The sequence below is a fragment of the Hippocampus guttulatus genome, chromosome 2, assembly GCF_054856545.1.
Source record: "Hippocampus guttulatus isolate MCC_2025c chromosome 2, RoL_Hgut_1.0, whole genome shotgun sequence".
Lineage (NCBI taxonomy): Eukaryota > Metazoa > Chordata > Actinopteri > Syngnathiformes > Syngnathidae > Hippocampus > Hippocampus guttulatus.
This window is the reverse complement of record NC_141262.1, coordinates 25143655-25170125: the sequence shown is the minus strand read 5'-3', so window position 1 is coordinate 25170125 and position 26471 is coordinate 25143655. Positions and strand designations below refer to the sequence as shown.

Here is a 26471-nt window from a genome sequence, read left to right as displayed (position 1 = left end):
CACTGCAAGTTGAGGATAAAAGCACGACCGCTGCTTGGTAAATTGGGCAATTTTCCAGCTATTTGCCAAAGCGAGGATGTCTGGATGGTGGCGGCTCCATGAGCAGCTGCATACGAGTCATCAACATTTCAAGCCACTACCCTCATTTCAACAGCCGAACAAGCTAAGATGAGAATTTGCATGTTCACGAACACAAACGGATTGTGCACTGTTGGCAGCAGATGGAAAAGAATATCAGAGAGGGTTTTGCCATTTTCTATTTTTGCACTGATAATTAATTTGGGATGGATGCTTTGGGGATGCAGATGCAAGGAAAATGAAGAGTTGATGCAGAGTTTGGCCAGAGTTGTGCATGCCATCAGAACCGATGGCATGCCCCACCTATCTCGTGGGTTTGTTTGTGGGGTGAATACAGCGGGGTTGCATCCCTTGGGTATACAGTACAGTATATGGAAATGCATTGTGGTTCCTGTGCAGTAGGTGGCTGTATTCACCAAAGACCTGTAATACAATAATAAACTCAGACAAGAAGTAAGAAAAGAAGAAGAAGAAGGACAAAGAAAGCTGACGTTCGCATGGATTTAGAGAGAGCAGCAGAAATGTGACCAACTGGGATTGAATTGCAACTTTGGCCACAACGCCCAGCAGGATACTGGTTAAAGTAAGTCATTTTAAGCTTTAAAGTAAAACACGTTGGCGTTTTAGGAGTTAAATCAGCAGCAAGCAGCCACCATCATGATCCCGCTGTACTTTACAGTTCAATAGATGAAGTTTCAAACAGGTGTACATGAGGCTTTATAAAGTTGTTTTGGTTGACACCGTATGATGTAGATGCACTAATTATGTAAAAGCAATCCATTTACCATTTTCATCAAATTGGATTTTTCATCTGATGGACGATGATGTGTTTTTTTTTCCTTTGGCAGACTGATGATTGACAGACTGGCAGACAGTAGTGAAATTTAGTGACGTCCAAAAATAGCGACGCTGAACTATAATTTAGCGATAAGGGAAGCGCGGTTAAAATATCGATGACAATTACATTTTGGTTTGGCTTGAAATAATAACGGACTGATGACGACGGACAGTTGGCCCAGCCGCTGGCAAATGACAACATTTCTGGGGCAAGACTCCTTCTTGTGACTGACGAAACAAGTTCCAACTCCAAAGTTGCACTGCTGTATATAGATATGCCGTGGTCGTATTCATTGGGGATATTTAAGAACCAGAGGCGATTGCTCTAAGACTGCAACGGAAGCTCAGCTTCCCCTAAAATGTCGAAAAGTAAGTGATCAAATATATGTGTGTACGTACAATTGTGTGGGCATGTCATTGACTAAATATTTTAACTTTGGTTCCGAATCAGCTTCTTGTTACTGGTTACGACGCGACTCTCTTCTCATTCATTCCTGCAGCTTCACTGTGCTTTCAACTGTGTGGACACTGGGCGTCTCGAGAGTTCACTGTAGGTTGTCCCAATGCATTGAAACGAGACGAGTCATTGGATAAATGCTGGTTTTGTCCCGCCCATCGGACGCTCAGCGTCTCTGGGAGTCTATGGAGAGTGGGCGTTTATCAGCTGACCCGGATGCTCAGCTTTTCTGCATGATGATTGTATGATCAGTCTGAGGCTGAATCACTTTTTGATTGACAGCGAAATGAGCCAATCACCGATCTTATGATGAAGGCATCCTTTTCATTTTTTTTTTTGAAAAGGAACGGAGAGTTGAATTCACGTATAAATAAACGGACACATTTTATGATGTAGGCCGAAATCGAGCTTCCCCTCCTTGACAGACCAGCATCCGCCACTGTTCAGAATGTTGCGGATCAGCGTCCGCAACATTTTGTGCACGTGCAGCCCTTGTAAAGACTCCAGCATGACCACGTGGGTTGAAAACAAAAACCATTCATAACGAATGGCATCGTTGGCCTCAGCGCATCGAAGTGAAGGTGGATCTATCATCTTGTCATTTGCTTTCTCCTCTGGGTCCGACCACCCCCCCTCCCTCCCACCCCCAACCCACAAGCTCCTCCCAATCCTGTCCAAACAAACCCCCTCTTTGTAACGTGCAAACCGGTTGCATTTCCAGCTCCTCGCACTAACCCGTCTCCTCTCATCATGTAATAACCGCGCATGATCTCAACTCAATTGCAGTTGTTCATTTGTAGTATTTCACTTTGCTTCCAAGGTAACCGAGTGTTCGCCCATATCTCATTTTCCACATGTGATGTTCCGCATCTGTTTCCCGTGAGCGGAGTCTTTTTTGGCAGACGTGTTAAGTGAGAAACAATCAGAGCTGAGCGGCACCAAATTGACAGTGACGTTTTGAGTGCGGCACTCCTGCGATCAGTCGGATGTGCAGTTTGTTTTGATACCGACTGCATTCAGCAAACTGCAAAAAAAAAATTTGTTTTAAATTAAAAAAGCACAAATCATCTGCTGTCCGCAAAGGGAAATGTGATATTTTTGTGGATCTTAACAGACTCTCCTCCACATACTGATGTGATACCAAATAGACCAATTGAACATTCCAGGCCATAAATGTCATTTGAAACACATTTTAAAGATGAAAATATCTTTTGTCAGGCACTTGACATATTTTCACTCGAACAATAATCATCGAGGCGGCGTGAAAACTTGTGAAAATGATGTGCAATCTAAATGCTGTTGCACCGACTTGACCGCTCTGCAAAAGTTTGTCTTTTTGTTGGATCTCCATTTGACAAGCTGCCAGAGTGAAACACGATCTGACGACATTGACATTTTTATCTTTTCTTTTCAGGCCTTGCAGCCATTTGCGAAGTGGAATTGACTTTTTACAAACACCGCTGGACAGCGTCCGACTTGCGATATTCGGCCCTTGTGTGACCGCCGCCGGCCCACTCAAATAAACGTGATTTGAAAGCGCAATGGAATGGAAGACAACGGCATGAACGCACCTTCTCACCGGTTTCCCCTCTTGGTCCTTCTTCCCCCATATCGCCCTGCAACAAATGAAAACAGAAATGATTTTCCAATGCAGACAAACTAACGAAACCCTCAGAGGAGTTTTCTGCTTTATTCATCGAGAGCAGCTAATAAAAGGGCGCAGATTGTGCACGGAGGGGGCACTTTTATGAACATCTTAAATCCACTTCAGTGTCACTCAAGTGGTTCACACATGTTTCCAGTACTTCATGTGATGTCAGTTAGGGGCATTTTTAATGAGTCCGACATATTATGGTGCCATTGAGCACCCAATTGCTATGCAGTGGGGGGGGGGGGGGGTCGTCGTCATTGCTTTGAGGAGTTGCAAAACATCACGTGAGACGGCCGAAGGGGGAGGGGGGGGGGGAATCAAGCGCGTGTTGAGTAGTACAGCGGCGCAGTGGGCCTTGGATTAATCGGTTGGGCTTCGCGGTCGATGAATCATTGGCGAGGTCGCACCGCCAACCAGCCGCAGGCAAATCGTCGCCACAAAGGGCTTCCACTTTTAAGGTGAGCACGGAGGAGCAATGGCTACTCCCCCGGTGGTCAAATTAACTGGAGTGGACAATCATCCTGAAGGATCTGAGCGAGACGCTTACCTTTTCACCTCGCTCTCCCATTTCACCCTGTTGGCAAAGAAAGCAGAAGGTATTACTGACGCCGCAGTGGGTCAGATTGTATCCAGGGTGCTCAATTCATGATGGATTACAACAATTCTCTTGTGTTGTGGCAGCATTTATCCCCAGACAGAACATCAAGTATCCGATTCCCCCCCCCCCCCCCCCCGCCTCGCCCAGTCATAACAGGGAGTCACATTTTTCACAATAACGTTATTATATCTATATCCATGCACAGTCGATCAAACATATTTGTTCCAAAAAAGAAGGCGGAAGAGGAAAAAAAAGAAAGGGAAGAGGAAGAAAATATGAGATGGCATGATGACACGGAATACGTGTGCGCCAGACCTTGGCTCCGGGGATGCCGTCCAGTCCCGGGATGCCAAGATCCCCCTATGGACAGCCCGCAAAAAACACACACACACACACACACACACACACACCCACACCCACACCCACACCCACACCCACACCCACACACACACACACACACACACACACACACACACACACACACCCACCCACCCACCCACACACCCACCCACCCACACACCCACACACACACACACACACACACACACACACACACACACACACACACACACACACACACACACACACACACACACACACACACACACACACACACACACCCACACACACACACACACACACACACACACACACCCACACACACACACACACACACACACACACACACACACACACACACACACACACACACACACACACACACACACACACACACACACACACACACACCCACACCCACCCACACACCCACACACCCACACACCCACACACCCACACACCCACACACCCACACACCCACACACCCACACACCCACACACACACACACACACACACACACACACACACACACACACACACACACACACACCCACACACCCACACCCACACACACACACACACACACACACACACACACACACACACACACAAAACAATGCTGCATCAGCATTATTTCTCCAGAGAGGGGGATTGATTTGACACTGGCGATTCAGACAAATCTGCCACATTCAACGTTGAAAATCTGACAAACGGTCGACATGCATAGTGACTGGAAATTCAATCCGACTTTGGCCTCGCCTCTCAGTTTCCTCTTCAAGTCGCACAGACACTCTCTTATTCTTGATGTCGGACTGAGATTAGAAAGACGGCATCTCTTAAATGATTCCCCATCAGTGCCCGCCTCATTTCCCCCCCCCGTTGAGAAACACCTGCGGCGTGCCCTCTTTGTTTGCTTTGGGAATCCGATGCAGAACCGAGTCGGACACGCGCTTACGCACTGTGGTCATTTTATGAGGCAAGATATAATACTTTTTTTTTCCCTCTAGCCTCACACAAAACGATAATAAAAATTTTTAAAAAAGCCGAAAAACGAAGGTCGAGAATCAACTACTGCAGCACCGAAATGTGTTTTTACTGGAATGAACTCACCTTCAGTCCATCAACACCTGGAATACCAGGAGGCCCCAGTGAACCCTGGGAAAATAATGAGAAAAAGCCTTGAGGCACTTTAAAATGTCACGGCAGAAAGCATTATGCAGGGTGACAAATGATTGCATCCACTGCGTAATGAAGCATTTCAAAACTCAGGAAAGAATGACTGACACGGACACTGCGATGCACTGCTGCCACGGTAACCGCCGTTTGGATTGTAAATTCTCTTTAGAAACACCTCGAGTGGCTGAAATTAGCTGTCGTCACCTCAATCACCCGAATGGCACCTGAAAAAGCTACTTCACGCCGCACGACGGGAAAACCCTAATCGAGTGAGCCTCGGGGGGCCGGGCTCGCCGGTCATTAACCAGCCGGCGTGTCGTCGTTGACCCGCCGACCCCCTCCACACACACACATCGCCTTTGCCGGCGGTCAGGTCCTGCCGACGCATGACAGCACAGACAGGAAGCGTCTGATTGGGTTACACTGAACAAACACTGGCAGCTACCTGATGGCTGGATATGACCAACATCTGCTCCTCGCATCAGCGGCCCTCGGCCTGTATCGCCCGCCTTACACTTTTCACTCTGTTCACTCTCCGTTCACCGCGCCGGTAGAGTTATAGCCCTAAACATGTCTATTCAAGCCCACGCCGCGTGCCATATCGCGTATCTTCATCGACGGCCACTTCCTGTGAAGGCCACGATCGGGTATTATTTATTGAGAAGGTAAGGTTGTAAATTAAAAAAAAAAAAAAAAGATAACTTACCTTGAGTCCTGGAGGCCCCTCAGGTCCCTGGAAAGAAATAGAGTTACACAGGGGAGGTCAAATATAGTCAGCCCCAGTTCAGGGCAGGGAATACGTTCCAGACCTACCAACGATAGATAGGATGGAATAGTATTGCCGCATTTGGGCGTTAGATCTGTAACTTTAAGACGGTAATTTTCAACCAAGGTGCTATGGCAACAAGGCTGTTGCCATTCATGCAAGAGCACGAGTCACAGCTTTCAGCTTTGTGTTCAATCGAAAAGGTTCCGCATGTTCCAATGCAATGGTGTCAGTTCCTGTGTCCGTATAGCGCCGAGCAAGGCGTTTGAACATTGATCCGTGTTCAAGCGGAAGCCCTCTTTGACAAACATGCAAAATTCAACACGAACGTCATCTCTGAGGAGTATCAACACGATCTGTCCTGGTTGGCGATCACCACCTTCGCTGGTCTTTTTGGGCTTATGGGAAGCCTGCGCGTTGATTGCCCCAATGAGGCAATGCTTGGAAGGCAAAGTAAATGAGTCACTGCAAATATGGCAACAAATTCTCAAAGCGCGATTCAAGCCAGCGGGGTGAAGGTGGCTTTCCTCAACGAAACATAAGACCTTGTAGGAAAAGCCAGTAAAACTCATTTTGGCACCCTTCGCGACTGCAGAAACAATCGAGGACTACATCTTCCACTTCAGACCAGAACAGGCGACTTTGTTTCTGTGAACCGACAGCATGTTTTAAGGAGCGCCCATCATCCCAGCAGCAAGTCTGCATCCGCTGGAGTCGCCGCGACTCGCGAAAACCTCAATGCGCACACCTATTATCCGCAGAAAAGGACTTTCCTCTGCTTGCCTTTGTGGAGCCATCCTCCGCAGGGGCTTGGTAAACATCTTTACGACCCACTAGGTATGCGAGCATGTGCCACTCGCCTGAGCACTAATTAGCTTGGCTCCATCTGAGAACACTCACAGGCTACTGGCTGAAAAGTACCATTGAGGGGTTGGGGTAGTCAAGAGCTCCCCGTGGTAATCCTGGGCCCTTTTGTTCCCTGCCAAACTGAAGATCAGCACAATGCGTCTGCTCCAAAATCATAAGTAGCAAATGGGAAGCAATCGGAAACGGAACACTTTTCCGCTTTCGTCCGAGGTGGGCCAAACGCCAAATGCTGCGTTTCAGGAAGGCCCCAAACGGAGCAGGATGTGAACCTCTCTCAAAAGCGTCTGCTCCCATTCTTCAATCTCTGCAATTTCATGTTCCCATTCGATACGCAAAGGCGCTCGATTGCTTTCCGAGACGGTTCTTTTCCTACAGTCTCACGGAGTTGTCTTAGGGTCTTATGTTTTTACCAACGGAACTGTAGGTTAGCATAACAGTGCGTTCACCACAGCCCCAGGGAGCTTACGGTGGCTTTTGCTTTATTTAAACGGCCCGACGTTTCAATCATAGCGCTTTCGCGAGCAGCATAAACAAATCGGCGGAGAGGCGAGCTGGCGGCGGCGTCGTGCTTTCAAAACACCCGAGTTACCATCAAGCAACTGAATTGTGTTTACGCATTGCAGGCTTGAGAAAATGAAGGTGGATCACTGGTGCATTGTGGGTCATTTTGGAATGAACGGAATGTAAGGCGAGGATCTGTGTAGCGTGAAATGGAAAAAAACCCCCACCAAAAGGCATTTTTTTTCCTTTCTTTTTTATTTTTTAACCGAAGGAACACCACAAGCACAATACCGTGCGCACACGATTGCGTCCCTGTGGGAGGTCTGTGAGGGATGCTCGGAAAATACAGGGTACTGGACCGCCTTTGGGCTGTTCTGTCCCTATATGACCAGTGTCAGAGTTTGGTCCAGATTGCCGGCAGTAAGTCAATTTGGTTTCCTGTGAGGGTTGACCTCAGGAAAAACTGCCTTGTGTCACAAATTCTGTTCGTGACCTTCATGGACAGAATGGTCTCTCGGAATTATTCATTCATTTATCCTCACTCTGGTCGCAGGGGGCGCTGGAGCCTATCCCAGCTGTCTTCGGGTAGTAGGCGGGGGACACCCTGAATCGGTTGCCAGCCAATCGCAGGGCACACAAAGACAACAAAACAACCATCCGCGCTCACACTCATACCTAGGGACAATTTAGAGTGTTCAATCAGCCTGCCATGCATGTTTTTGGAATGTGGGAGGAAAACAGAGTACCCGGAGAAAACCCACGCAGGCCAGGGGAGAACATGCAAACTCCACACAGGGAGGCCGGAGCTGGAATCGAACCTCTGCACTGTGAAGCCGACCCTCTTGGAATTACGTCTTTGCATTTTGCACATGATGTGTTTCTGATGGTTTCGTCAAGCTGCCATCTTCAACTCTTGCCGGACTCGTTTCACAGCATAGTAAGAAGCGGCCGGGATGAAAATGAGACCATGGACCTCAGTCGGAAAAGGGTGGGGTACCTACTGCAGGTTAGGGCTGACTGACACCTTGCCACAAGTGGAGGACGTCAAGTATGCTCGTAATCTAAATCTTCTCTTTTCATGAGCCCCCCAAAGCGTCATCTTTGGGGGGCATCATTTCACAGCATTATTAGAGAGCGCAAGCCATTGGGTCAATCATATGTAAAAATAGTACCCTACCCACACGTGTGGACTGACCAATAGTGTGGATTTGTGGAAATAATATTAACCCTTTCAGGGACAGGGGTAACTAGAGCGGACAGCTCTTCAAATATTGTTTTCTCTTACATTAATTAATCTTAACGTCATAGTTGTGCATCAACCACTACAATGGATCCTTATGTGTGTTGCCATCCACTGCCATTATTTATTTTTTCCATGCCTAAAGACTAATAAAAACACTGATGGAGGTTATCATTATTTGTGCACGAAAGAGTGAAATTTACCGAATTGTGGCCGAGGAGGTTCCGAAGATTTGCCAGCAATATGTGAAAAATCTATCCAAGTACAGTAACCAAGTATGTGTACTCCATTACGTTACAAGAGTGGAACTGAAGAGTTTTTTTTTTCTCTCAAGAAAAAAACCTTATGGCACTGATGATTTGGACTGAAATCCTGAAAACTCGTACCTCCTTTTTTTTTTTCTTCGTCTTCCCACCTCCACCCTGCAAGAACTTCTAATCCTTCTAACCAGCACCATATGTCCTCGAAGGCTGCTGGAAAACTCTGGAAACTTCTCCATGCCTCTTAAACAATAGCACGCATGAGAAAAGCGAGGCTTGCATCAAGTGGACACTCCAGGTCCAAGAGCAGTTCATATTTTGGAACTGGAGATCAAAGCGCTTGTTTTCACTCCATGCATATCATATTTTTAGATTGATTTTCAAGGACCCGTCCTTCGTGGATACATGATGGAATCGTTTTTTTTTTAATTTTTTACCCTCACTGTCACATCTTTTAACAACTCTCAGGTCGTTCTTACTTCAAAACATTTTCACAGACTCGAGTTACAAATTTATTGGCGTGCATCTGAAACAATACGCTTCATTTCAGGAATTACAGTGAGCCACCATGTTGGGTTTTTCATCTCCAGCGGGGCCACACTCATTAATTTTGATGGACAAGGATTTTTATTCATTTCTTTTTTTTTTGGATGATCCTGGAATGATTTTGTTGATTTACATCCTTGTCTAACTCCCTTTCCGATAAGCTCTTTGTTCTCGAATCGACACTTTGGAAGAAGTTCCAAGGAGGTAGAATCCAAATTGTCCTCCATCAGTTTCTAGCATCCGCGAATGCACTTGTGCCGCGATCGCATTTCTCCTCCTGTACTTTTAACGCACCACGTGTAGCTTTTTAACTCATTCACTCCCAAAGACGTTCTTAAACGTCCTTTCAGACTTGGTCCAGAATGGGCTGTTACTGAATGAGTTAAGAATAAAAGATCCATCAAATGTGTATTCGGTGATTGTTAACACGAACAATGTGTCCCTCCTGTATCAGGGTGTCAACCTCTGGAATGATAACGCACGCACCGACTCGTTTTCGCCATAGTATCCGGTAATTGGCGTGTAAAAATCTTACTTTGAGTATGTTTGTTGGAAGTTTCCGTTTGCAGGCAATGCGCTGTACTTGTGGTTTGTTGTCGTGATTCCGACTGGGCTTTTTATGTCACTGTTCGCGCAATTTAATATTGACAGAGTGCTGTCTAATGCTCACAAAGCTGCTACTTGATTTTTGGTACTTCAACATGTAGCAGAGACTAAATTTTAGTCTAAGATGATGAAAGTGGAAACAATTATTGGAATAAATATCGTATTCATAAATATGCAATACAGTTAAAATGCGTTACGCAACCGTTATGTTTTGCCATTTCATGTGATCAAAGTTCCTTTTGTGGATATCAAGTGTGTTGTGAATGAACAAGAACTGCATTGTTTTTTTTCTTCTTCTGTGTTTACCACTTAACTGCACATGTCATTAATTTGTTTCTTTATAGTCATCGGATGATGCATAAGGAGAAAGCCAGACCCGGAATGCTCGAGAGACAATTAGCAACGAGCGAGTGTGCTCTAAAACGAATGGATGCAGAATCAACCGATTCATTTTGGACTTTTTGTAACCTGATGTCACGTGAGTTCTTCATCTATTTATTTTTATTGTGCTCAGACAGAATGTTTTCAGCAGAAGAGCCAAAGGCTAATCGCAATTTGCGACGTAGCAATGTAAGCTAATTGCATCCTAGCAGCCGTTTGCGAGAGTAACTAAATTGAAAAAGATATTTTGCTGGCCAATTTTGGCAGACATCAGAAAGTGTTCCGGTGCCAAGCCATAGTATAAATAGTATTTTAGATGTAAGCACGTGTAAAAGAACATTTCAAGGAGCTAGTCAGAATGGGTCTGAAGTTGCCGCGGCACGTGTTTATATTACAAAGCCCGAGCTAATCACACAGCTGTATTAGATTTTATTTGACTATTTCAAGACATAAAGCTGCAGAGTCCGTGTATACATTCGGCTAAGTGACGGCGGTCACGGTTCGATTTATGTCCAAAGTGTTCTTGCTTGTTTATATCCAGCAGTAAGTGACACCGTGATTGTCCGCTCCCTGTAAAGTCCTACACTCTTCCCCCTTTTATTTCAAATATCAACTTTTTTTCAAAAAAGTTGACCACACATCCTGGTTAAACTGCGACTGCCCCGGTTTTGAGCCGTGTGTTGTGATTTGCCCAGGCCCATAGTATTGTCCTTCTTTTAACGCACTTCTTTTAATCCCACTCTTGTTTGTTTTTTTTGGACCAGGCAGCAAGCCAACTGTTCGGGCCATGTGTATGCTAATCACATAGTTGTCATTGCGATTCACACGCTAAACCAAAATAAAAGTAATTTAACTGTTATATTCTTTCCTACTTTCACATTCACATTCATACCGGAATGAAACCTCCTTCCTGCTTTTGTGTCTCAGAATCAGGGGAAATGTCGTTTGATTGAACACGAGCTGAGCGTTTGTGACGGTGAGTTTCCAATACAATGTGGGGCTACGAGGACAAAGGTCAGATAATGGTGAGTGCATTGACTTGTTTAGCGCTTTGAACCGTCAATCAATACAGTGATTAGCATTAGCTAAAGCAATGAGACGACCACCGGCCACCAGATTGATTTGCGATTAAATTTGTTATCAACAGTGCGCGGTGAGAATTTGTTGCATAGTTGATTTTCAGCGAAATTCTAGCATCCCGGTTTTAACAATTTGGAACTCTGGTCACCCTGACTTTGATATTCCCCTTGCCTGAACATGTGAATTAGCACGTGTACACACAAAGAGTGATTAGTTGTGGAACGGCTTGTTCTTACCACAGGTCCTATTTCTCCTGGATTCCCTTGATCACCCTGAAAGAAAGAGTTCATGGGATTCAAGTTGTGATATTTTCGGTGACACCTGCGCTTAGCAAGACATTGATTGTGAAACGCATCCACCTAGCATGGCTAAGTCAACTTCTTTTACATTGAAAAGGGCGAACTCTGGCTCCTCTCCCTCCCGTCAAATTGCGGTGGGAGAAATGAACGATGAGAGAACAGAGAGCACCGCGAGCCAGGAAGGTTTAATTTCTTGGAAAAACAACAACTTTTGCAACTGCGACTGGAAGAGCTGACAATAATCATCCGAAAGTTGGAGAGAGGCAACTAACAACACTTAATTTCACTGCACTCTCACCGCCAGCACAACAAAGATCATCCGGAGCTCCCGGGAAGGCTTTGGATCAGCGTAATTGACAGGCCTTTCTTCTTCTTTGTCTCACAGAGAGAGCACGCATCAATTAGTGTGATGCCGGTGACGTGGACATGGAAAATGTTGTGCTGGCATGAAACACGGCCAAGTGTATGTAAATCTATACGAGGAACTCTTCTCGTGGGAAGCACAATCATGTTGCGCTTGTCGAGCGTTCATTCGGGTCATATGTATTGGAACAAAGCTTCCCGGCACAGAGCGATTCAAAAAAAAAAAATGACGAGCAATAAAGCGGGAGTACAGTGTAAAAAAAAAAAAAAGTGCAATGTGATTTTCCGATCTGATCAGAAATATATAGAGCGTATCTCAATACTCACTGGTACGCCCGGTACGCCCCTCGGCCCGTCCTTGCCCGTGTCCCCTGGGGGCCCCCGTGGGCCCGGAGGACCCGGGGGCCCCGGAGGCCCAGGTGGTCCTGCTTGCCCCTGGTCTCCCTGTGCATCAAATCAAAGACGTCAGCCGGTTGCAATAGTGTGAAATGCACTTTAGACCGAAGGTACTGCAATGAAACATGAAGGCGAAATTTTGATTTCTAGTTGTCATCGTGCACTACACATTGCGGCGTTACAAGTTGAACAGTACGTCGAGAATGGAAGGGGGGGGGGAAGGGCAACAATTCCAACGGCAACAAGAGATGCTACAGAAATGCGAGCAGAGTGTGAAGTGACTCCGAGAGCCTCGGAGACTCCAGCCACTACCTTAATGAGACGTCGCTTTATGAGCTGCTGGTCAGCGGAAAGAAAGCCGTGATTGATCTTAGGGAAGACCATCTGAGCAGGCGAGCGGGTCAGAGGCAAGAGAAGGTCGAAGAAGGTTGCGATCCCGCAAGGAGAGGAAGGAGAGGCGGTCAGAAAGCGAATGCAGACAAGAAAAATTGGAATCAGAGATCGGCATTCCTGAACATTGGAGGAGCATCTTCACAGATAATCGGAGAAACCCCACACTTCGGCGCCACAGGAGGAGGCTTGCGTCGGAAGTCTTGGCTAATTTTGGGGGGGGGGGGGGGGTCTTAAAGGCTAGAATTATGCCGAGGTCTGTGGAGGAAATGGGAAGTTCTCCGTCTGTGAAAATGCCACCGTCGTCATCCTCGTTCTCATCCTTATCATTGTTCCTGCTGCCCAGTGGAATCCGCAAACACTCAAATGGATTGCGAAACCTCCTTGCTGCCATCCACTGGCAGAAGGAGGCGTTTGCGCTCAATGAAACAGGACAGAAGGCCGCATTGATGGATTTAAGGATTTGTGGTGAACCATTGGCATGGACTTTAAAACAGCACTTTGCCACATAGGTTCACCAGCATAGTATTTTTCTTGGCGTGTTGTCCTCCGTTCATTTGAGCATCTATGGACGCAAACCAGACCGCATCTCCGTTTAGGGATTCCGCTCCCCTTTTCCAGAAGGCTTGTCGGCAACTTTCAACGTGGGGACGTTTTGGATGAAAGGCCATTTTGCAACAGCGGAGGCAGGGAGGGCTAAATATGGAGGCGGTCCTTGGCAAGTGCAGCGGAGGGATGCCACTGTGCAGCGACGCGACGCTGCCGCCGACAAACCTTGACGGTCAGGATCTGATTGCTGTGCAAAGCGGCTAGCGTGGGGAGACCAGCCAATCCCTGAAGGGGATAAACACGGCACAATGCACACATTCAAGACAACAACAAAATGGAAGACACCGTGACGTGCGGCGGAAGCGCGAGACGTTTCGCACCCAAGCACCAGACAGACACGCAAAAAAAATTTAGAAAATAAAATGAAAAAGTCTGAAATTGAACAGAAAGTCAGACATATTGAAATGGAAAAGGGCGTGAGGACCCATTTGTATTAATTTTGCACACATTTTTTGTTTAATTTTGTGGGCTAGAGGTTTCAAGTATTGGATTACAAATGTCCATTATTTAAAAAAAACAAAAAAAAATCCCCTTTATTATTATTATTATTTCCCGTGGCATCACAATAAAAACGACCAAGTCCTGTAATCATTCCCTGTTGTTTGTGCCACATGCTATAAACAGATGAGGCCTCTGTTGACACGATTATCACACAACCGAGTTTGAACTCCAGCGGGGCGGTAAATTGAGACGCCGTGTTGTTCCGACATCAAGGAAATCCAAGCTAACGCTTCTCAAACTATTCGGTCAACAATCCTCGTGACAGACACGATTCCCGCTCATGACAACGGACGAAAGAAGGCAAAACATTGGGCGGGTTGGTCGTTTCGAGCTGGAAACAAACTTTCATCTCAATCCAGCAATGTTTGAATCATTTGGTGGTTGACGTGCTTTGAGAGAACTAAAAGTTCCCCGAAGTTTACGTGCAACCGCTCTGCGTTCTTTTTCAGAGCAGCCGTGCCCTCGACAGTCACGAGAGGAGGCGTGGCAACCGCCAAGATGATGCAATTTACGCAAAAAGAACGTGTGATGGAGAGACACCATATTTTTCCGAGTTTATTCTTTGATCGCCACTTTGGGAGCAGGTGTGTCCTTGACAACTTTGTTTTCATTTGGTAACGGTTCGAGTTTGTTATTCTTGAAAATGGCGCAGATGCCGACATGCCGTTGCCAGTGGAGCTTTGTCGATTCAGGTTCCTTGAGCACATTTGACCACTAACGGCTGAAAAGAAACAAAACGAAACAAAACAAAACAAAAATGGGGCATCACATCTGCGCTTTTCGAATTATTTTACTTTCATTCCGAGATTGATCTTCCCATACATTTCAAGTGGAGATTCAAATCTGGCCAATCCAAACATGTCTTTGGTACCATCGTTCTGGTTATAGAACGATAATTCAAAACGCATGGCTCGTACAGACGCCGGTCTTTCAAGGGCACGCGGCTTGGTTTTGCTGAGGCCCTGCGGCAAAACGAATACATCCGAAGATACGCAACACAACACACGGCCACCATCATTGGTATTGAAGTGCAAATGTCTCCCCAGATAGACAAGCTCAAACATCTTGAAGACAGAAAAGGAAAACCGGATTACGGTCAAGGCGAGTTCAAAAGATGATCGTTCGGAGTGATGCGCGGAGGCTCGAACTTCCTTTTGTGTTTTAGCTCGTTCATGTGTGCGTTTGAGACATTTTTCATTTTGAAACACTCAAACAAAGCGGATCTCTCTCTCTCCGCAAGAGAAAACAAAACCTTGATTAAGTGTAGTGATGCTGCACTACTGAGACAATAGAAGCATCCTAACCGTTTGCAGATTTCCTTTAAGAAAAAAACCCCAAAAGACGACCAAAATGGATGTTGGTTGTTCGCCGATCTGCCTCCAGCGGAGTAAACGGAAAAAAGCAGCTACGACGACAATCAGCAACAGCCGTCGCATCAGCCGCCGGCCAGAACACGCATCCTTTCAACCACACCAGAAACGGCACGAGCCCACTTACAGGCGGCGAGCCTTGTCCACATCTGTGGCCAGGATTAGAGGCAACACGCACAGATGGGTTCAATCCATTTAACAGAAGAGTCGCACACATGCGATGGCCTCAGATTTGCCTCGGATACGACGCGGCACTTATCTGTGGCCCGGTTCGAGACGAGACTGGAAGTGACTGTACCAGAGTCGAAATAAAGCAGAAAAGGGAAATATTTTTGGGGCATTCTGGAGTCCCAGGTAAATGCTAAGTGACATATCACCAAGGAAGGCATCTGAAGCTCGTGGCCATGTCTTGGATAGACCACACAGCCACACATGACGTTTTAACACTGGCCGCATGTTTGTTTGTGAAAAGTGGCCAATTCCTGATGAATTTGTTTGCTTAACCTTTTATCTGGAACTTGGCCTCTGACCTCTCGGCCCAACAAAGGCCCTGTGGAAATTCTGCTGACCATGTGTCGATTCTCAGACTGTCTTTGGCACAGATGCAAAATGACCTTAAAAGGACCCTCACGATTAAAATGATTGACTCTTATATTATCTGACACCATACCGAGTAACCATACGCATATGCTATCAATTATCAATCCTTGACAGCGACAAATAAGCACCAAACTCAACAATGGCTTTACGTTAGGTCAAAGTAGCCCAGAAAGTAGTCAAGGGCTCGCAGAGTTCATTGAAAAGCAGCTTAGTTTTCACATCAAATCTTCGCCAGGCAGTGCCACATTTATCCGCCTCCATGGGGGGCTTCGGCGGGCTCCCGTTTTCCACGACGGCCCGTTTGACGCAAGGTCAGACAGCCCTTGTCCCGTTCCGTCTGTATTCGTTGCCAAAAATGTTCCCTCCAGCTATACATGTACCAGCTCATCTAACACGGCACAATCGATCGGCCGCTCTGGGGAGGTAATACGATTTGGATAATAGCTGGCTCTTGTTGTCCTTCATATGCGACTGGATGTTCGTTTGTACCCATTGGAGAACAATGCTACTGCAAATTGGACGTTAATGAAATTCTATCTGGAAGTGGACAGTTTATTTATTGGCTCTGGAAGACAAATAGGGTTTGGCTGGTCCTTGTTACCGAGCTGTCAGCCCCGTTGCTCCCTCGGAGGTATGAATCATTTCAGCGATCAAGACAGATGACTCCATTTCCGAGGTTAAAAGGGTACAAATTATGGGCAACCGTGAAATCCTAGCCGAAAGGACGTGGTTTACTCTGGTCAGCTTGTCTGGAGAGCAATGCTTCCCCCCGCCCCTTCTTCTTTTGTAGTGGTTTACTTCAAATTGAAGTCAACCAAAGCAATAGCAATTATTACCGCCAGCACTGGTAAACGTGTAAAGTCAAACGAGAGTCAGCGCGTCTGGGTAATACAAGATGCGTGGCGTGTCATGCTGAGAACGCTAATTCAATTTCACAGGCAAGGCCATTTGTACGGATTTTCCCGACGGTACGAAACGCAATGCGTGTACGAGAGGCTGACAAAGTTATCGGTGACGTATGAGCGGGCGCCAGTAAGGGATTGGAATCAGATCCGCTCGGGAGATGGCTGCTTCTGGTGACCAGACGAGGCTGCGGGCCGTTCTCTTGTACTCGACCTTGGAGAATTCCCATGAGGAAGTGACAAGGAGTGAGTTCACGTGAGCCAATGCAGTCTGGTGTAAACAAAACCTGCACCACTGGGGAGTGGATACATTTGTGACCGTTGCTGAAGAAAAATGAAGTTTGTTCCGGAGTCTGTCAAGCAGGAAGGAGCACTTGCGTAATCATCATTTCGACTCAACGCACGCTTTTGGTTTCAATCAAATATCCACCAAAAATCATACACTTTTAATAAAGTTGCGCTGCGAATATAAAGAACAATTGTGCTTTTTAGTCTTACTCGTGAAAATATTTCTTGGCTCTCATGCTAATTTTGTCAGAGCTATATATGTCGTGTTTGCTAAGTTTCTATGTTTGAGTGATTCTCAGGGTTGGCCGCAGGTGTCCTTCAATCATTTGTCATGTTTTATTCATGTATTGCGATTCTTATTATTGCCAAAATGTGACCCTCGCGTAAAACGGCCTCACCCACGGAGGACAATTACACTACGCGCAGTGCATGTTCCGCATTTAGAGAGGGGCAGCCCCATTCTTGACAATAGCAAACGCATCCTACGTTTACAGTACCGATGTGCAATACTACATTTTATTTAGAACGATAGCAGTATGACTTTTCACTCTTTTGACTCAGACATCGAGTATTCGAAGTCGTAGTTTTGACATATAAAATGTCATTTCAGACAAAACTGTGACCAAAGATCTTTCTTTCTGACACAGATAGAGTAGAGCGCCAACTACTGCCCAGGAGGACTTACTCAATGCCAGACTTTTTTTCAAGTATTGGTGGTTGCTATGGACAGCCTTCATAATAACCGATATTTTAATATAAGATCGGTATCGGCCCGATACCGATCTTATATTAAAATCGGTATCGGTATACGATATCGGTACTCGTCCATCCCTATTTTATAGTCTTCGTGTCCTTGCTGTGCTGGTCAATTCCACACTTCACACTTATTTTCAAGCTCGCCATGCCAGCTGCTGCTTGCACGCCGGAAGTTTGACAGTGATTTCGACGCTCGACTCGAGTTGAGATACCAAACGACCAAGCTGGGAATGATTACCGCGCTGGATCTGAGGATGGGTACTTGTCTATACAGGTCATTTTCACGTTTTCTCCCCCTTCTGCTTTTAAAATAAGCAGACTTGTCAATCTTGTTGCTTTTGGCCGGAGCCGCAACACATGCTGTCCCAAGAATTTCATGCATCCCAAGCCCATTGCCCGCATTTCTGCCGAGGGAGACTCGGTCATCGGTGGAAGGCACATACCCGTGGTCCCTGGTCGCCTTGATCCCCCTGCAAGATGACGAGAAAGACAATTTGATCTCCAGCGCACACTGCTCAATAATGGTTATCAATAAGCCAAGACTAACAGTGAACTAACCGGGAACACATTGACGAAACGAAATAACGCAGGAGCCCACAACTATTCGCCGCGGTGGAGATTGTTATGATAAGAGAAGGTGACAGGCGGCGGGTATGCGAGACCAAGACAAGTTGCAGCATGGGGAGGTTTGATGGCTTTTGGCAAAGGGGGCGACGTAAATAAGCGTTGCCAGGCGAAATGTTGCGCACCAGAAATCCGGACTTGAGTTGAAACTCGAGTGATCATTAAAAAGACGAATTGCGCCGGCCACTGACTTTAACACCATGTAACTACCGCGTTTGTCTCGTCGCGTTCAGCCAGAGTCAACCATGCAAGGTGTCAGTCCTGGACCGGACTTTTACGCAGAGTTCTATTCAGCGCCTGAGTGAATTCAAACCAAATAGCTCCCGGAATTCTCCGCTTCATTGGAGCCAGATTTAACGGAAAAGCAGCGGAGAACGGCCACGCTGCAGCACACGTCTTGGGTGGGAGACTGCGCGCAGTTGTTTCTCATTTCATTTCACTGCAGATAAAGAGGTTCACGTGAGAGGCAGCAATATCAAGCCGCTCAATTCCGGACGCTCAGCAAACGCCACCGACTGGCGTCGGGCGTCTCTTGCTCCTGTTTTGCGAGTCGATGCTAACCACGAGATGCCATTGAAACCGACCAGAGGTGGATCGCTAAACTCATCATCAGCAGCCCATGGAAGGCATCGGTCAGCCCAATTTTAGGGGTTTGCACAAATGAATCAATCCGGGGCCTTCGTTTGAGGCCAAAACGTTGAGCTCCACAAGTCGTGCAACACAAGGCGGTTCATAATCGTTGGCTTCACTGTTAGTTTGTGGAGGAATGCTTAGCGGAGCATTCAAGGACTTCATCTGGCTCTCGCTTTATACTTTTCAGTGATGTGGATTTGTGAACAGCAGGAGCATCTTAATATCCTGTCCCAGAGATTCCCAAACGCAAAATGAGAACCGGATAAGTTCCTAAGTCACTAAACTGAGTGGTCTACCTTGGAAAATATTACAATTGTCACTGTGTTTTTCCGCATGGTATAAAATATAAAGATGGACAAACTTTATGGACATGAACTAACGTAATTGGCTGATTAAATAAAATGCTTACCTTTTGACCTTTCAGACCAGGAGGGCCCTGTGAAAGAGAAGAAAGTATTTGTTCAACAACAAATTAATCGCTCTGTAAAGTAACGGTAAATTTCCGGCAGCACGGACGCCAGTATTTTGTTATATTTTACAATGCACCTACTGTAACGTAGATTGACAAAGTACAGTATTTTGAATTACGGATAATAGGATAACAGTGGGCAGTGTGGTAATTATACCCCACATCTACTGTTACTTATTTTAACATATGACCGTGTTTTGGATTACGCTATATGACAGCATGATAAGCGTGTTGTGGTATTTTTACAGCAGACTCTAGATTTCATAAAATAAAAAATAAGAAATAATTATAACGTATCAGATTCATAATGTACTTTATTGTCACACACCCAAAGCACCCACAAGGGCTATTCAAATATTCGCATACCCACATTCCGGTGGGGATAATCTACGTATTAACCAAAACCATACATGACCCAGATAGAAAGGGTTTCGAACTCTTGAGTTACCGGATGACCCGCTCTGCCTCCGGAGCTGCGGCCGCTTCGAGGTTTGGCATGTCTTGTATTTTATTAAATTGTGTCCCTTCTTGTGCTTCTGCCTGTATTACAAAGGCAACCAGAAACACGGTGTACTATTCGCCTGTGTGCGCCACCTCTGACGGCCCATTTGGGGGTATTGCTGGGGATTGATGATCAATATCTGGCTTTTCCCATCTTTGTGTCTAGACTGTCTTCGTATTGGCCAAAGCAATGCTCCTGCGATCTCCGTGGTTAATTTTAATACAAAGCGATAAAAGAAATGGAATGTATTTTCTGTCAAGCGATGGAGACGGAAACGTGGCGCCCATCTCCACCACTTGACAGAAAACACTTTTATACTGTTAAATTACAGTTTGTTATTCTTAACCAAGCAGTGACTGTTAATTTGCATGTGGGGATGAATATTTAACAAAATAAATTTTTTTTAATACAGTAAAATACTGTTCTGACATCAGTAATTTCCAGCAATCCATAGGAGAGGCAGTGACCTTTTTTTTTTCTCTAGCTACTTGGTGTTGATCGACACAGTCAGCAGGCTGCAAAGTCCATAAAGAAGGGCATTTAGTGAAGAAACCTGTGCCTGTTTACCCGCGCCTACTCATACTGCGTTCAATAATAACTCAAGCTCAAGTATGATCGCCATTGAGCTGCTCTCGTTCTTCACTTGGAGGTTTTGGAAAATCTTACACGGGAGGAGTTAGTGCTGGATTAAAGAACAGCGAAGTGACTAATTGACCACCCACTTCGACAAGAGGACGCCAATAAGAGTAATGCGCCTTGTATTATTTGAGCTTGAACTTCAATGCGAGAGGTGATTATCTTGCTTGCTTGCTTGTGATGGACTTCACTGAACACAAGCAGTAAAGCATATTGTGGGGGAAAAAAAGGCTTACAGGCATAAGGCGCACACGTCTGAATTTGTACCGCCCCCATTCTTGTATGGATTCCGATAAATCTATTTTTGCCTCGACTGCTTGAAGGCGTGCGTCTGAGGGATGCCATTATACAACTGCGATCAAACCTCTCAAATTGCTGGGCCATTCAATACGTGAAAATCGATGCCGCTTTGCCGTTTGGACGAGGATGGGAGGGTGGGGGGGTTAAAACAAATCATATTGAAGTTCTGCAAACATGAGCAACGCGCCATCAAATTCAGCCCACACAACACATTTGGAGACTAAATTGGAAAAATAACAATGGGGCACGTTGCAATTGCTTTGCTTTTTTGTGCGACTTTGCGGGGGCTCTAACCACACAGCAAACTGCTGCTGCAATGCAGAAAAGCAGCATACCGATTTGGATGGCCTTGTTTGTCAGAGGAGATGAAAGTCAAGTCAAGTGTCCGGCCCGAGAATGGGAGTTCACTCTTCCTGTGATGATTTTCATATGAACAGCACGTGCAAGTCATCAGCCTGCACCTGCCTCGGACTTCGGCCCATCGTTTGCACATCATATGGCCGCACATGACATGCCTTGGAGCAAAAAGGAAACAACATGGACACGGTGTTTAAACACGATTACGCAGCCCCCCCCCCTCTGCTCCCCCCGCAAAGATTGTTTCAAAGTGTATTTCATTGAAATAGCAGCGGGCGTCTATTGAGCACGTTGCCTGCGCAGCTTGCGGTTTTCCATCTTCCCCCAGGAAGCTTTCTGATCATCACCTGTAAGTGTTGCTCACTTTTTCTTTTTTTACGCTTCAACAAAAGCCGTCTCAGACACGAGCATCCAGAATGATGTTACCCAAAGGGCAAAGAACCTACGTGATACTGTATATGCGTCAAAAAGTTGCTTAATCATGATGCCGAGGTCACCTTTGACTTCAACTGGTGGAAAAAAGTCAATTTTCAAGACGTTCCAAACAGCCGTCACTGATTTTGCAGCAACGCACAAAAAAAAAAAAAAAAAAAAAAAGAAAGAAAAAAAGTGACATGCAGAATATCACATCTTTTGCTACTTAATGTTGGGAAACCACAAGAAGATTTGTAACAGAATTTCCCGTGCGCATATCGTCTGATTTTATGGCCAAACGTTTGGATGCCGATGATGCTTCTTTCCTATCCAGATACAAATCTCGCTTCTTTGACTCTCTCGCAGCCAAACCGTGACCACTGTCTCCTGTACTGGAATGACCGAATGAGATATTGATGTTAAAAAAAAAAAAAAAAACACCCCAAACTTTACCTTAGGAAAAAAAAAAAAAAAAAAAAAAAGAGGAAAATATGAAAGGCCGAAACTTAGCAGGGGCCAAAGCCACAAGCAACATGGAGAGTATCGGCATTTAAAGCACACACAATATAACTTACTTGACTTCATCTTACTGGCAGAGCGTAACCGACGCCTGGCAAGTCTGACGGTGATTCCAAACAATATTTTGATATGCCGTATGTCCGTTTACCGTTTTATTAATAAGAAGGTGGTTTTACATTCATTTTGCGTGGTTTGGTCCTGTGCCACATCACAAATGCCTTTCAAAAATAATATAACCACTTTTCTGGAAACTAAATGTTCAATATGAGCGTTTACTTTTATCCCAGTTCGGAGGGGGGTGGGGCAAAGAAAATTTCTGACCTTCCTGGCTCTTTGCATGACATTCTGGTGAGGATAGATTATTTTATATCAAAAAGTGGGTGTCAATCAAAAGGTGGCGATACCCCAAAAGCCAAAATGTACTCAAGTCATAATTTCGCGGTTGGAAACTAACACCGTGTTGATGCAAAGGAAGACTAAACTATTGATTCAAATGAGAAGCTGCATGAAAGTCAGTTAGGCGAAGCGCTGCACTACCAAGAGCCCAGAATCCATTCACTTGCAGGATCCCGATTGTAAATAAACTTTTTGCGCTGACCCGGGCAGTGTTGCTGTAGTTGTCGTGGACACGAGTGAAATCATTTCTGCGGGCTTGGCCGCCTCATCCGACAAGATGCAGAAACGTCAGGACATCGGGATGGCGCTCGGGACCTGGCTGGACCTGCCTTGTAGTCGTTTTCATCACAGCGACCAGGCAAGCGTCGCCAAGTCCAGAAAAGCCATCCATCAAACGAGCGCTCCGTATCCTCATTGGAGGCGCCGAGCCAAGCGGCCTGCCAGCACATGGATCCAATCAACTCACCGTCGAGCACTTTTTACGGCCTCGTCTTGAAAGGCGTGACCGGCTCCACAACATGAATAAGCATGCGCGGGCACAGGAGGCTCAACAAAGCCATTCTCGAGTGCTGACAGCAAATGAACGATGGGAGGATTGGCGGATTGACTCCACCGTTTCTCAGTCTATCAAAGAGACATTTTGATCAAGCGAAACAACCGTACGTCTCCGACGACCGGAGCGTAAGATGTAACTCCTGACAAAACGAGCAGATGTACTGTACGTCAAACGCGGACTGTCCCTGGCAAAAGCAATAACGGTCGACAAAAATTATTCGGTTTTATGGCGTGTCAACGCCACGGTTACGGTTTAGGGAAATATCATATTTTTGAGTTGTGATAATTACTCCCCGATGCTAAGGTGACCTTCGCTGGCTGTCATGCTTGCGCTAACGAGCACATGGTTAAGGTTAGGAGATGATCGAGTCTTGACTGGCAGGAGAACATGCGAAGCTTGTGGTTGGAAACAGAGGAGGAGGAAGCCACTCGCCGTCTCCCGCCGCAACGTTTGGCTCGGCCGTCATCCGCACGGAACATGTGGACGTCACCTGATTTTTTTTTCTGTGCGCGAAAAAAATCACGCCAGCTTGCGCTATTAGAGGGCAACTTGCATGGCGAGTACAGCTAATCTACAGGTGACATGAACAGAACGGTTTACTTCCAGGGCGGCCCGGTGGGCAAATGATTAGCACGTCGGCCTCAAACGGCAGAGGGGCAGGGTTCGATTCTGGCTCCGGCTTTCCGGTGTGGAGTTTATATGTTCTCCCTGTGCCTGCGTGGTTTTTCTACGGGTACTCCGGTTTCCTCCCACATTCCGAAAACATGCATGGCAGGCTGATTGAATACTCTAAATTGTCCCTAGGTGTGAGTGTGAGCGCGGAGGGTTGTTCATCTCTGCCCTGTGATTGGCTGGCAAGCAGTTCAGGATGTCCCCCGCCTACTGCCCCAAGGCAGCTGGGATAGGCTACCCTTGTGATGAGGGTAAGCAGATCGGAAAATGGATGGATGGATGGTTTACTGGTACGTCATGTGACCAAAACCGGAAACAACAGGTTCGTGGCCTTCCTGTGAATGACATGACGTCTCGAAGACAAACTTGCAAAAATTCTCTTTCCCTTCAAGCCGGTATCTTCGGACAGAAGTTAAATACGTGTACATCATTTCTTCATACAAATACGGTGAACACAGTGGAAGCCTCAACATGTGGTATTGTCATCTTTGCTAGGTCTTGAAAAAAAAAACAGGAAATGGGAAATGCTGAAAAAACAGTTTCACACTATAGTGTGCATATTTTCAGCAACTATCTTAACTCCTTTCATGGTCCAATAATGATAACCTGTAACCAGATAACATGATAGGCTGTCCACTGTAGTAACCGCCATCCCTGAAAGGATGTGAAAACACACATTTCTAATGACATCCTCCTGGCAAATGACTCTGGAGACCACGTGTGTCTAGTTTTATTGGACTTAACTGCAGCATTTGATACAGTGGATCACAGTATTCTGCTGACTCGTTTGCAGCACTTGGTGGGCATTGGCGGCAGTGCTCTTGAGTGGTTTAGGTCCTATTTAGCTGACAGAACCTTCTGTGTCAGCCTTGGCTGCTCTGAGTCACGCACTGCTCCCCTGTCATGTGGTGTTCCACAGGGCTCAATTCTGGGGCCTCTGCTGTTCTCGCTGTATCTGCTCCCATTGGGTTCCATCTTAAGGAAACATGGTATTCCCTTCCACTGCTATGCAGATGACTGCCAGATCTATGTCCCACTGAGCAAGAAAGACGCCTTCTCATTAAGGCCACTCCTATCCAGCTGGAAGAAATCAAAACCTGGATGGCACAAAATTTCTTGAGATTCAATGAAAAGAAGACAGAGGTGATATTGTTTGGTCCCAGTGGCCCTTGTACATTCCATCCTGTAGACTTGGGCCCCCTGTCTCCTTATCTTAAGTCAACAGTCTCAAACTTGGGCCTTAAACTGGACAGTGATTTCAAACTCGATTGGCAAATTGGTGCCGTTGTTAAATCCAGCTTCTTTCACCTTAGACAGCTGGCCAAAATAAAACCTCTCCTCTCACATGAACACTTTGAGACAGTAATTCATGCCTTTGTCACATCCCGGCTCGATTACTGCAATGCCCTTTACTTTGGAGTCAGCCAGTCCTCCATTAAGCGCCTTCAGCTGGTCCAGAATGCCGCCGCTCGCCTCTTGACTGGTACTCGTAAGAGGGAGCACATAACTCCTACTCTGGCATCCCTTCACTGGCTCCCCATTCATTTTAGAGTTATTTTCAAGATCCTCTTATTTGTTTTCAAATCTCTGAATAATCTCGCGCCACCTTACCTCTCTGAGCTCATCCGCCCCTACACACCTGCCCGGCGCCTCAGGTCTGTGGACCAGACTTTATTAGAAGTACCAAGAACTAAACTGAGGCTCAGAGGGGATCGAGCCTTTTCTGTTGCTGGTCCCTCTCTCTGGAATGACCTCCCACTGAACATTCGGCAAGCCTCCTCGCTGCCCATCTTCAAAACCCTCCTCAAAACTCACTTGTATTCTTTGGCATTCGACTCAGATTTGTTCTTGGTTTTACTGTTTGGTGCGTTCTACCGCCTTTATTACCGATTTGTCTTACTGTTTATTGTGCATGTTAAATTGCTTCATGTACAGCACTTTGTATGCAGCGATGGCTGTTTGAAAGTGCTCTATAAATACTGTTGACTTGACTTGACTTGAAAGGGTTAATAGAAGACTTTCACTCTGGCTAACTGCGGTCTAAGGATGAGAACAATTCAAGGCAAACTAATCCAACCCCGAACAAATGGATGATGAGGTGCGCCCATATCTGTCCGTGAGTTATTCCAAGCGCCGCCGCGCTTTTCGGCACAATGGAGGCCACTGGCACCTGTTTCCAATCTTCATGCCACAGGACTAAGCAGCTACTGGCTATCTCCCATGGAGCCATTTTAAGCTCCATCCATCCACCTTCGCGTCGGCCTCTTGGCAAGTAAGGCAAAATTAGCTTCTTTCCCAGAGTATCAAACTCTTCCTTTACACAGGCAAAGAAATAAGTGCAGTCTTCTCGAATTGCGATGATTTTCGAGAGAAAAGCGGCCCATCTGGATGCGGCAAATAGCAAATCCGCTGCGGCTGCGCCGGGGCAAGAGTTTTGCATATAAAAGGCTGCTACGGGCATCATTAGTGGAGAAAGTGCTCCGTGTTGGAAAGGCCTTTGAGCCGTGCCGTTAAAAACAAAAACAAAGGGAATTT

General features: G+C 46.1%; 1 protein-coding gene across 9 annotated transcripts in view; it reads right to left on the bottom strand.

The window, feature by feature from the left end:
• The window catches only part of col25a1 (collagen type XXV alpha 1 chain), an 85800-nt gene that overhangs the window by 18736 nt on the left and 40593 nt on the right, over window positions 1-26471 (bottom strand). For 6 of the 9 annotated variants that reach the window (XR_015100179.1, XR_015100184.1, XR_015100182.1 and 3 more), the window contains exons 1-8: window positions 13607-16915; window positions 12374-12490; window positions 11621-11656; window positions 5844-5870; window positions 5072-5116; window positions 3937-3981; window positions 3571-3597; window positions 2944-2988 (exon numbers count right to left, since the gene is read on the bottom strand). Coding sequence is in view for 3 of the 9 variants with exons in the window: in XM_086104856.1 (XP_085960982.1) it covers window positions 2944-2988; window positions 3571-3597; window positions 3937-3981; window positions 5072-5116; window positions 5844-5870; window positions 11621-11656; window positions 12374-12490; window positions 13607-13699 (435 nt within the window). In the remaining 6 variants the exon portion in view is untranslated. Of the gene's footprint in view, window positions 1-2943; window positions 2989-3570; window positions 3598-3936; window positions 3982-5071; window positions 5117-5843; window positions 5871-11620; window positions 11657-12373; window positions 12491-12754; window positions 12827-13606; window positions 16916-18301; window positions 18329-19524; window positions 19552-21357; window positions 21489-26471 lie in introns of those variants that run through there. The other 3 variants (XR_015100180.1, XM_086104858.1, XR_015100183.1) reach the window with 3 other exon arrangements.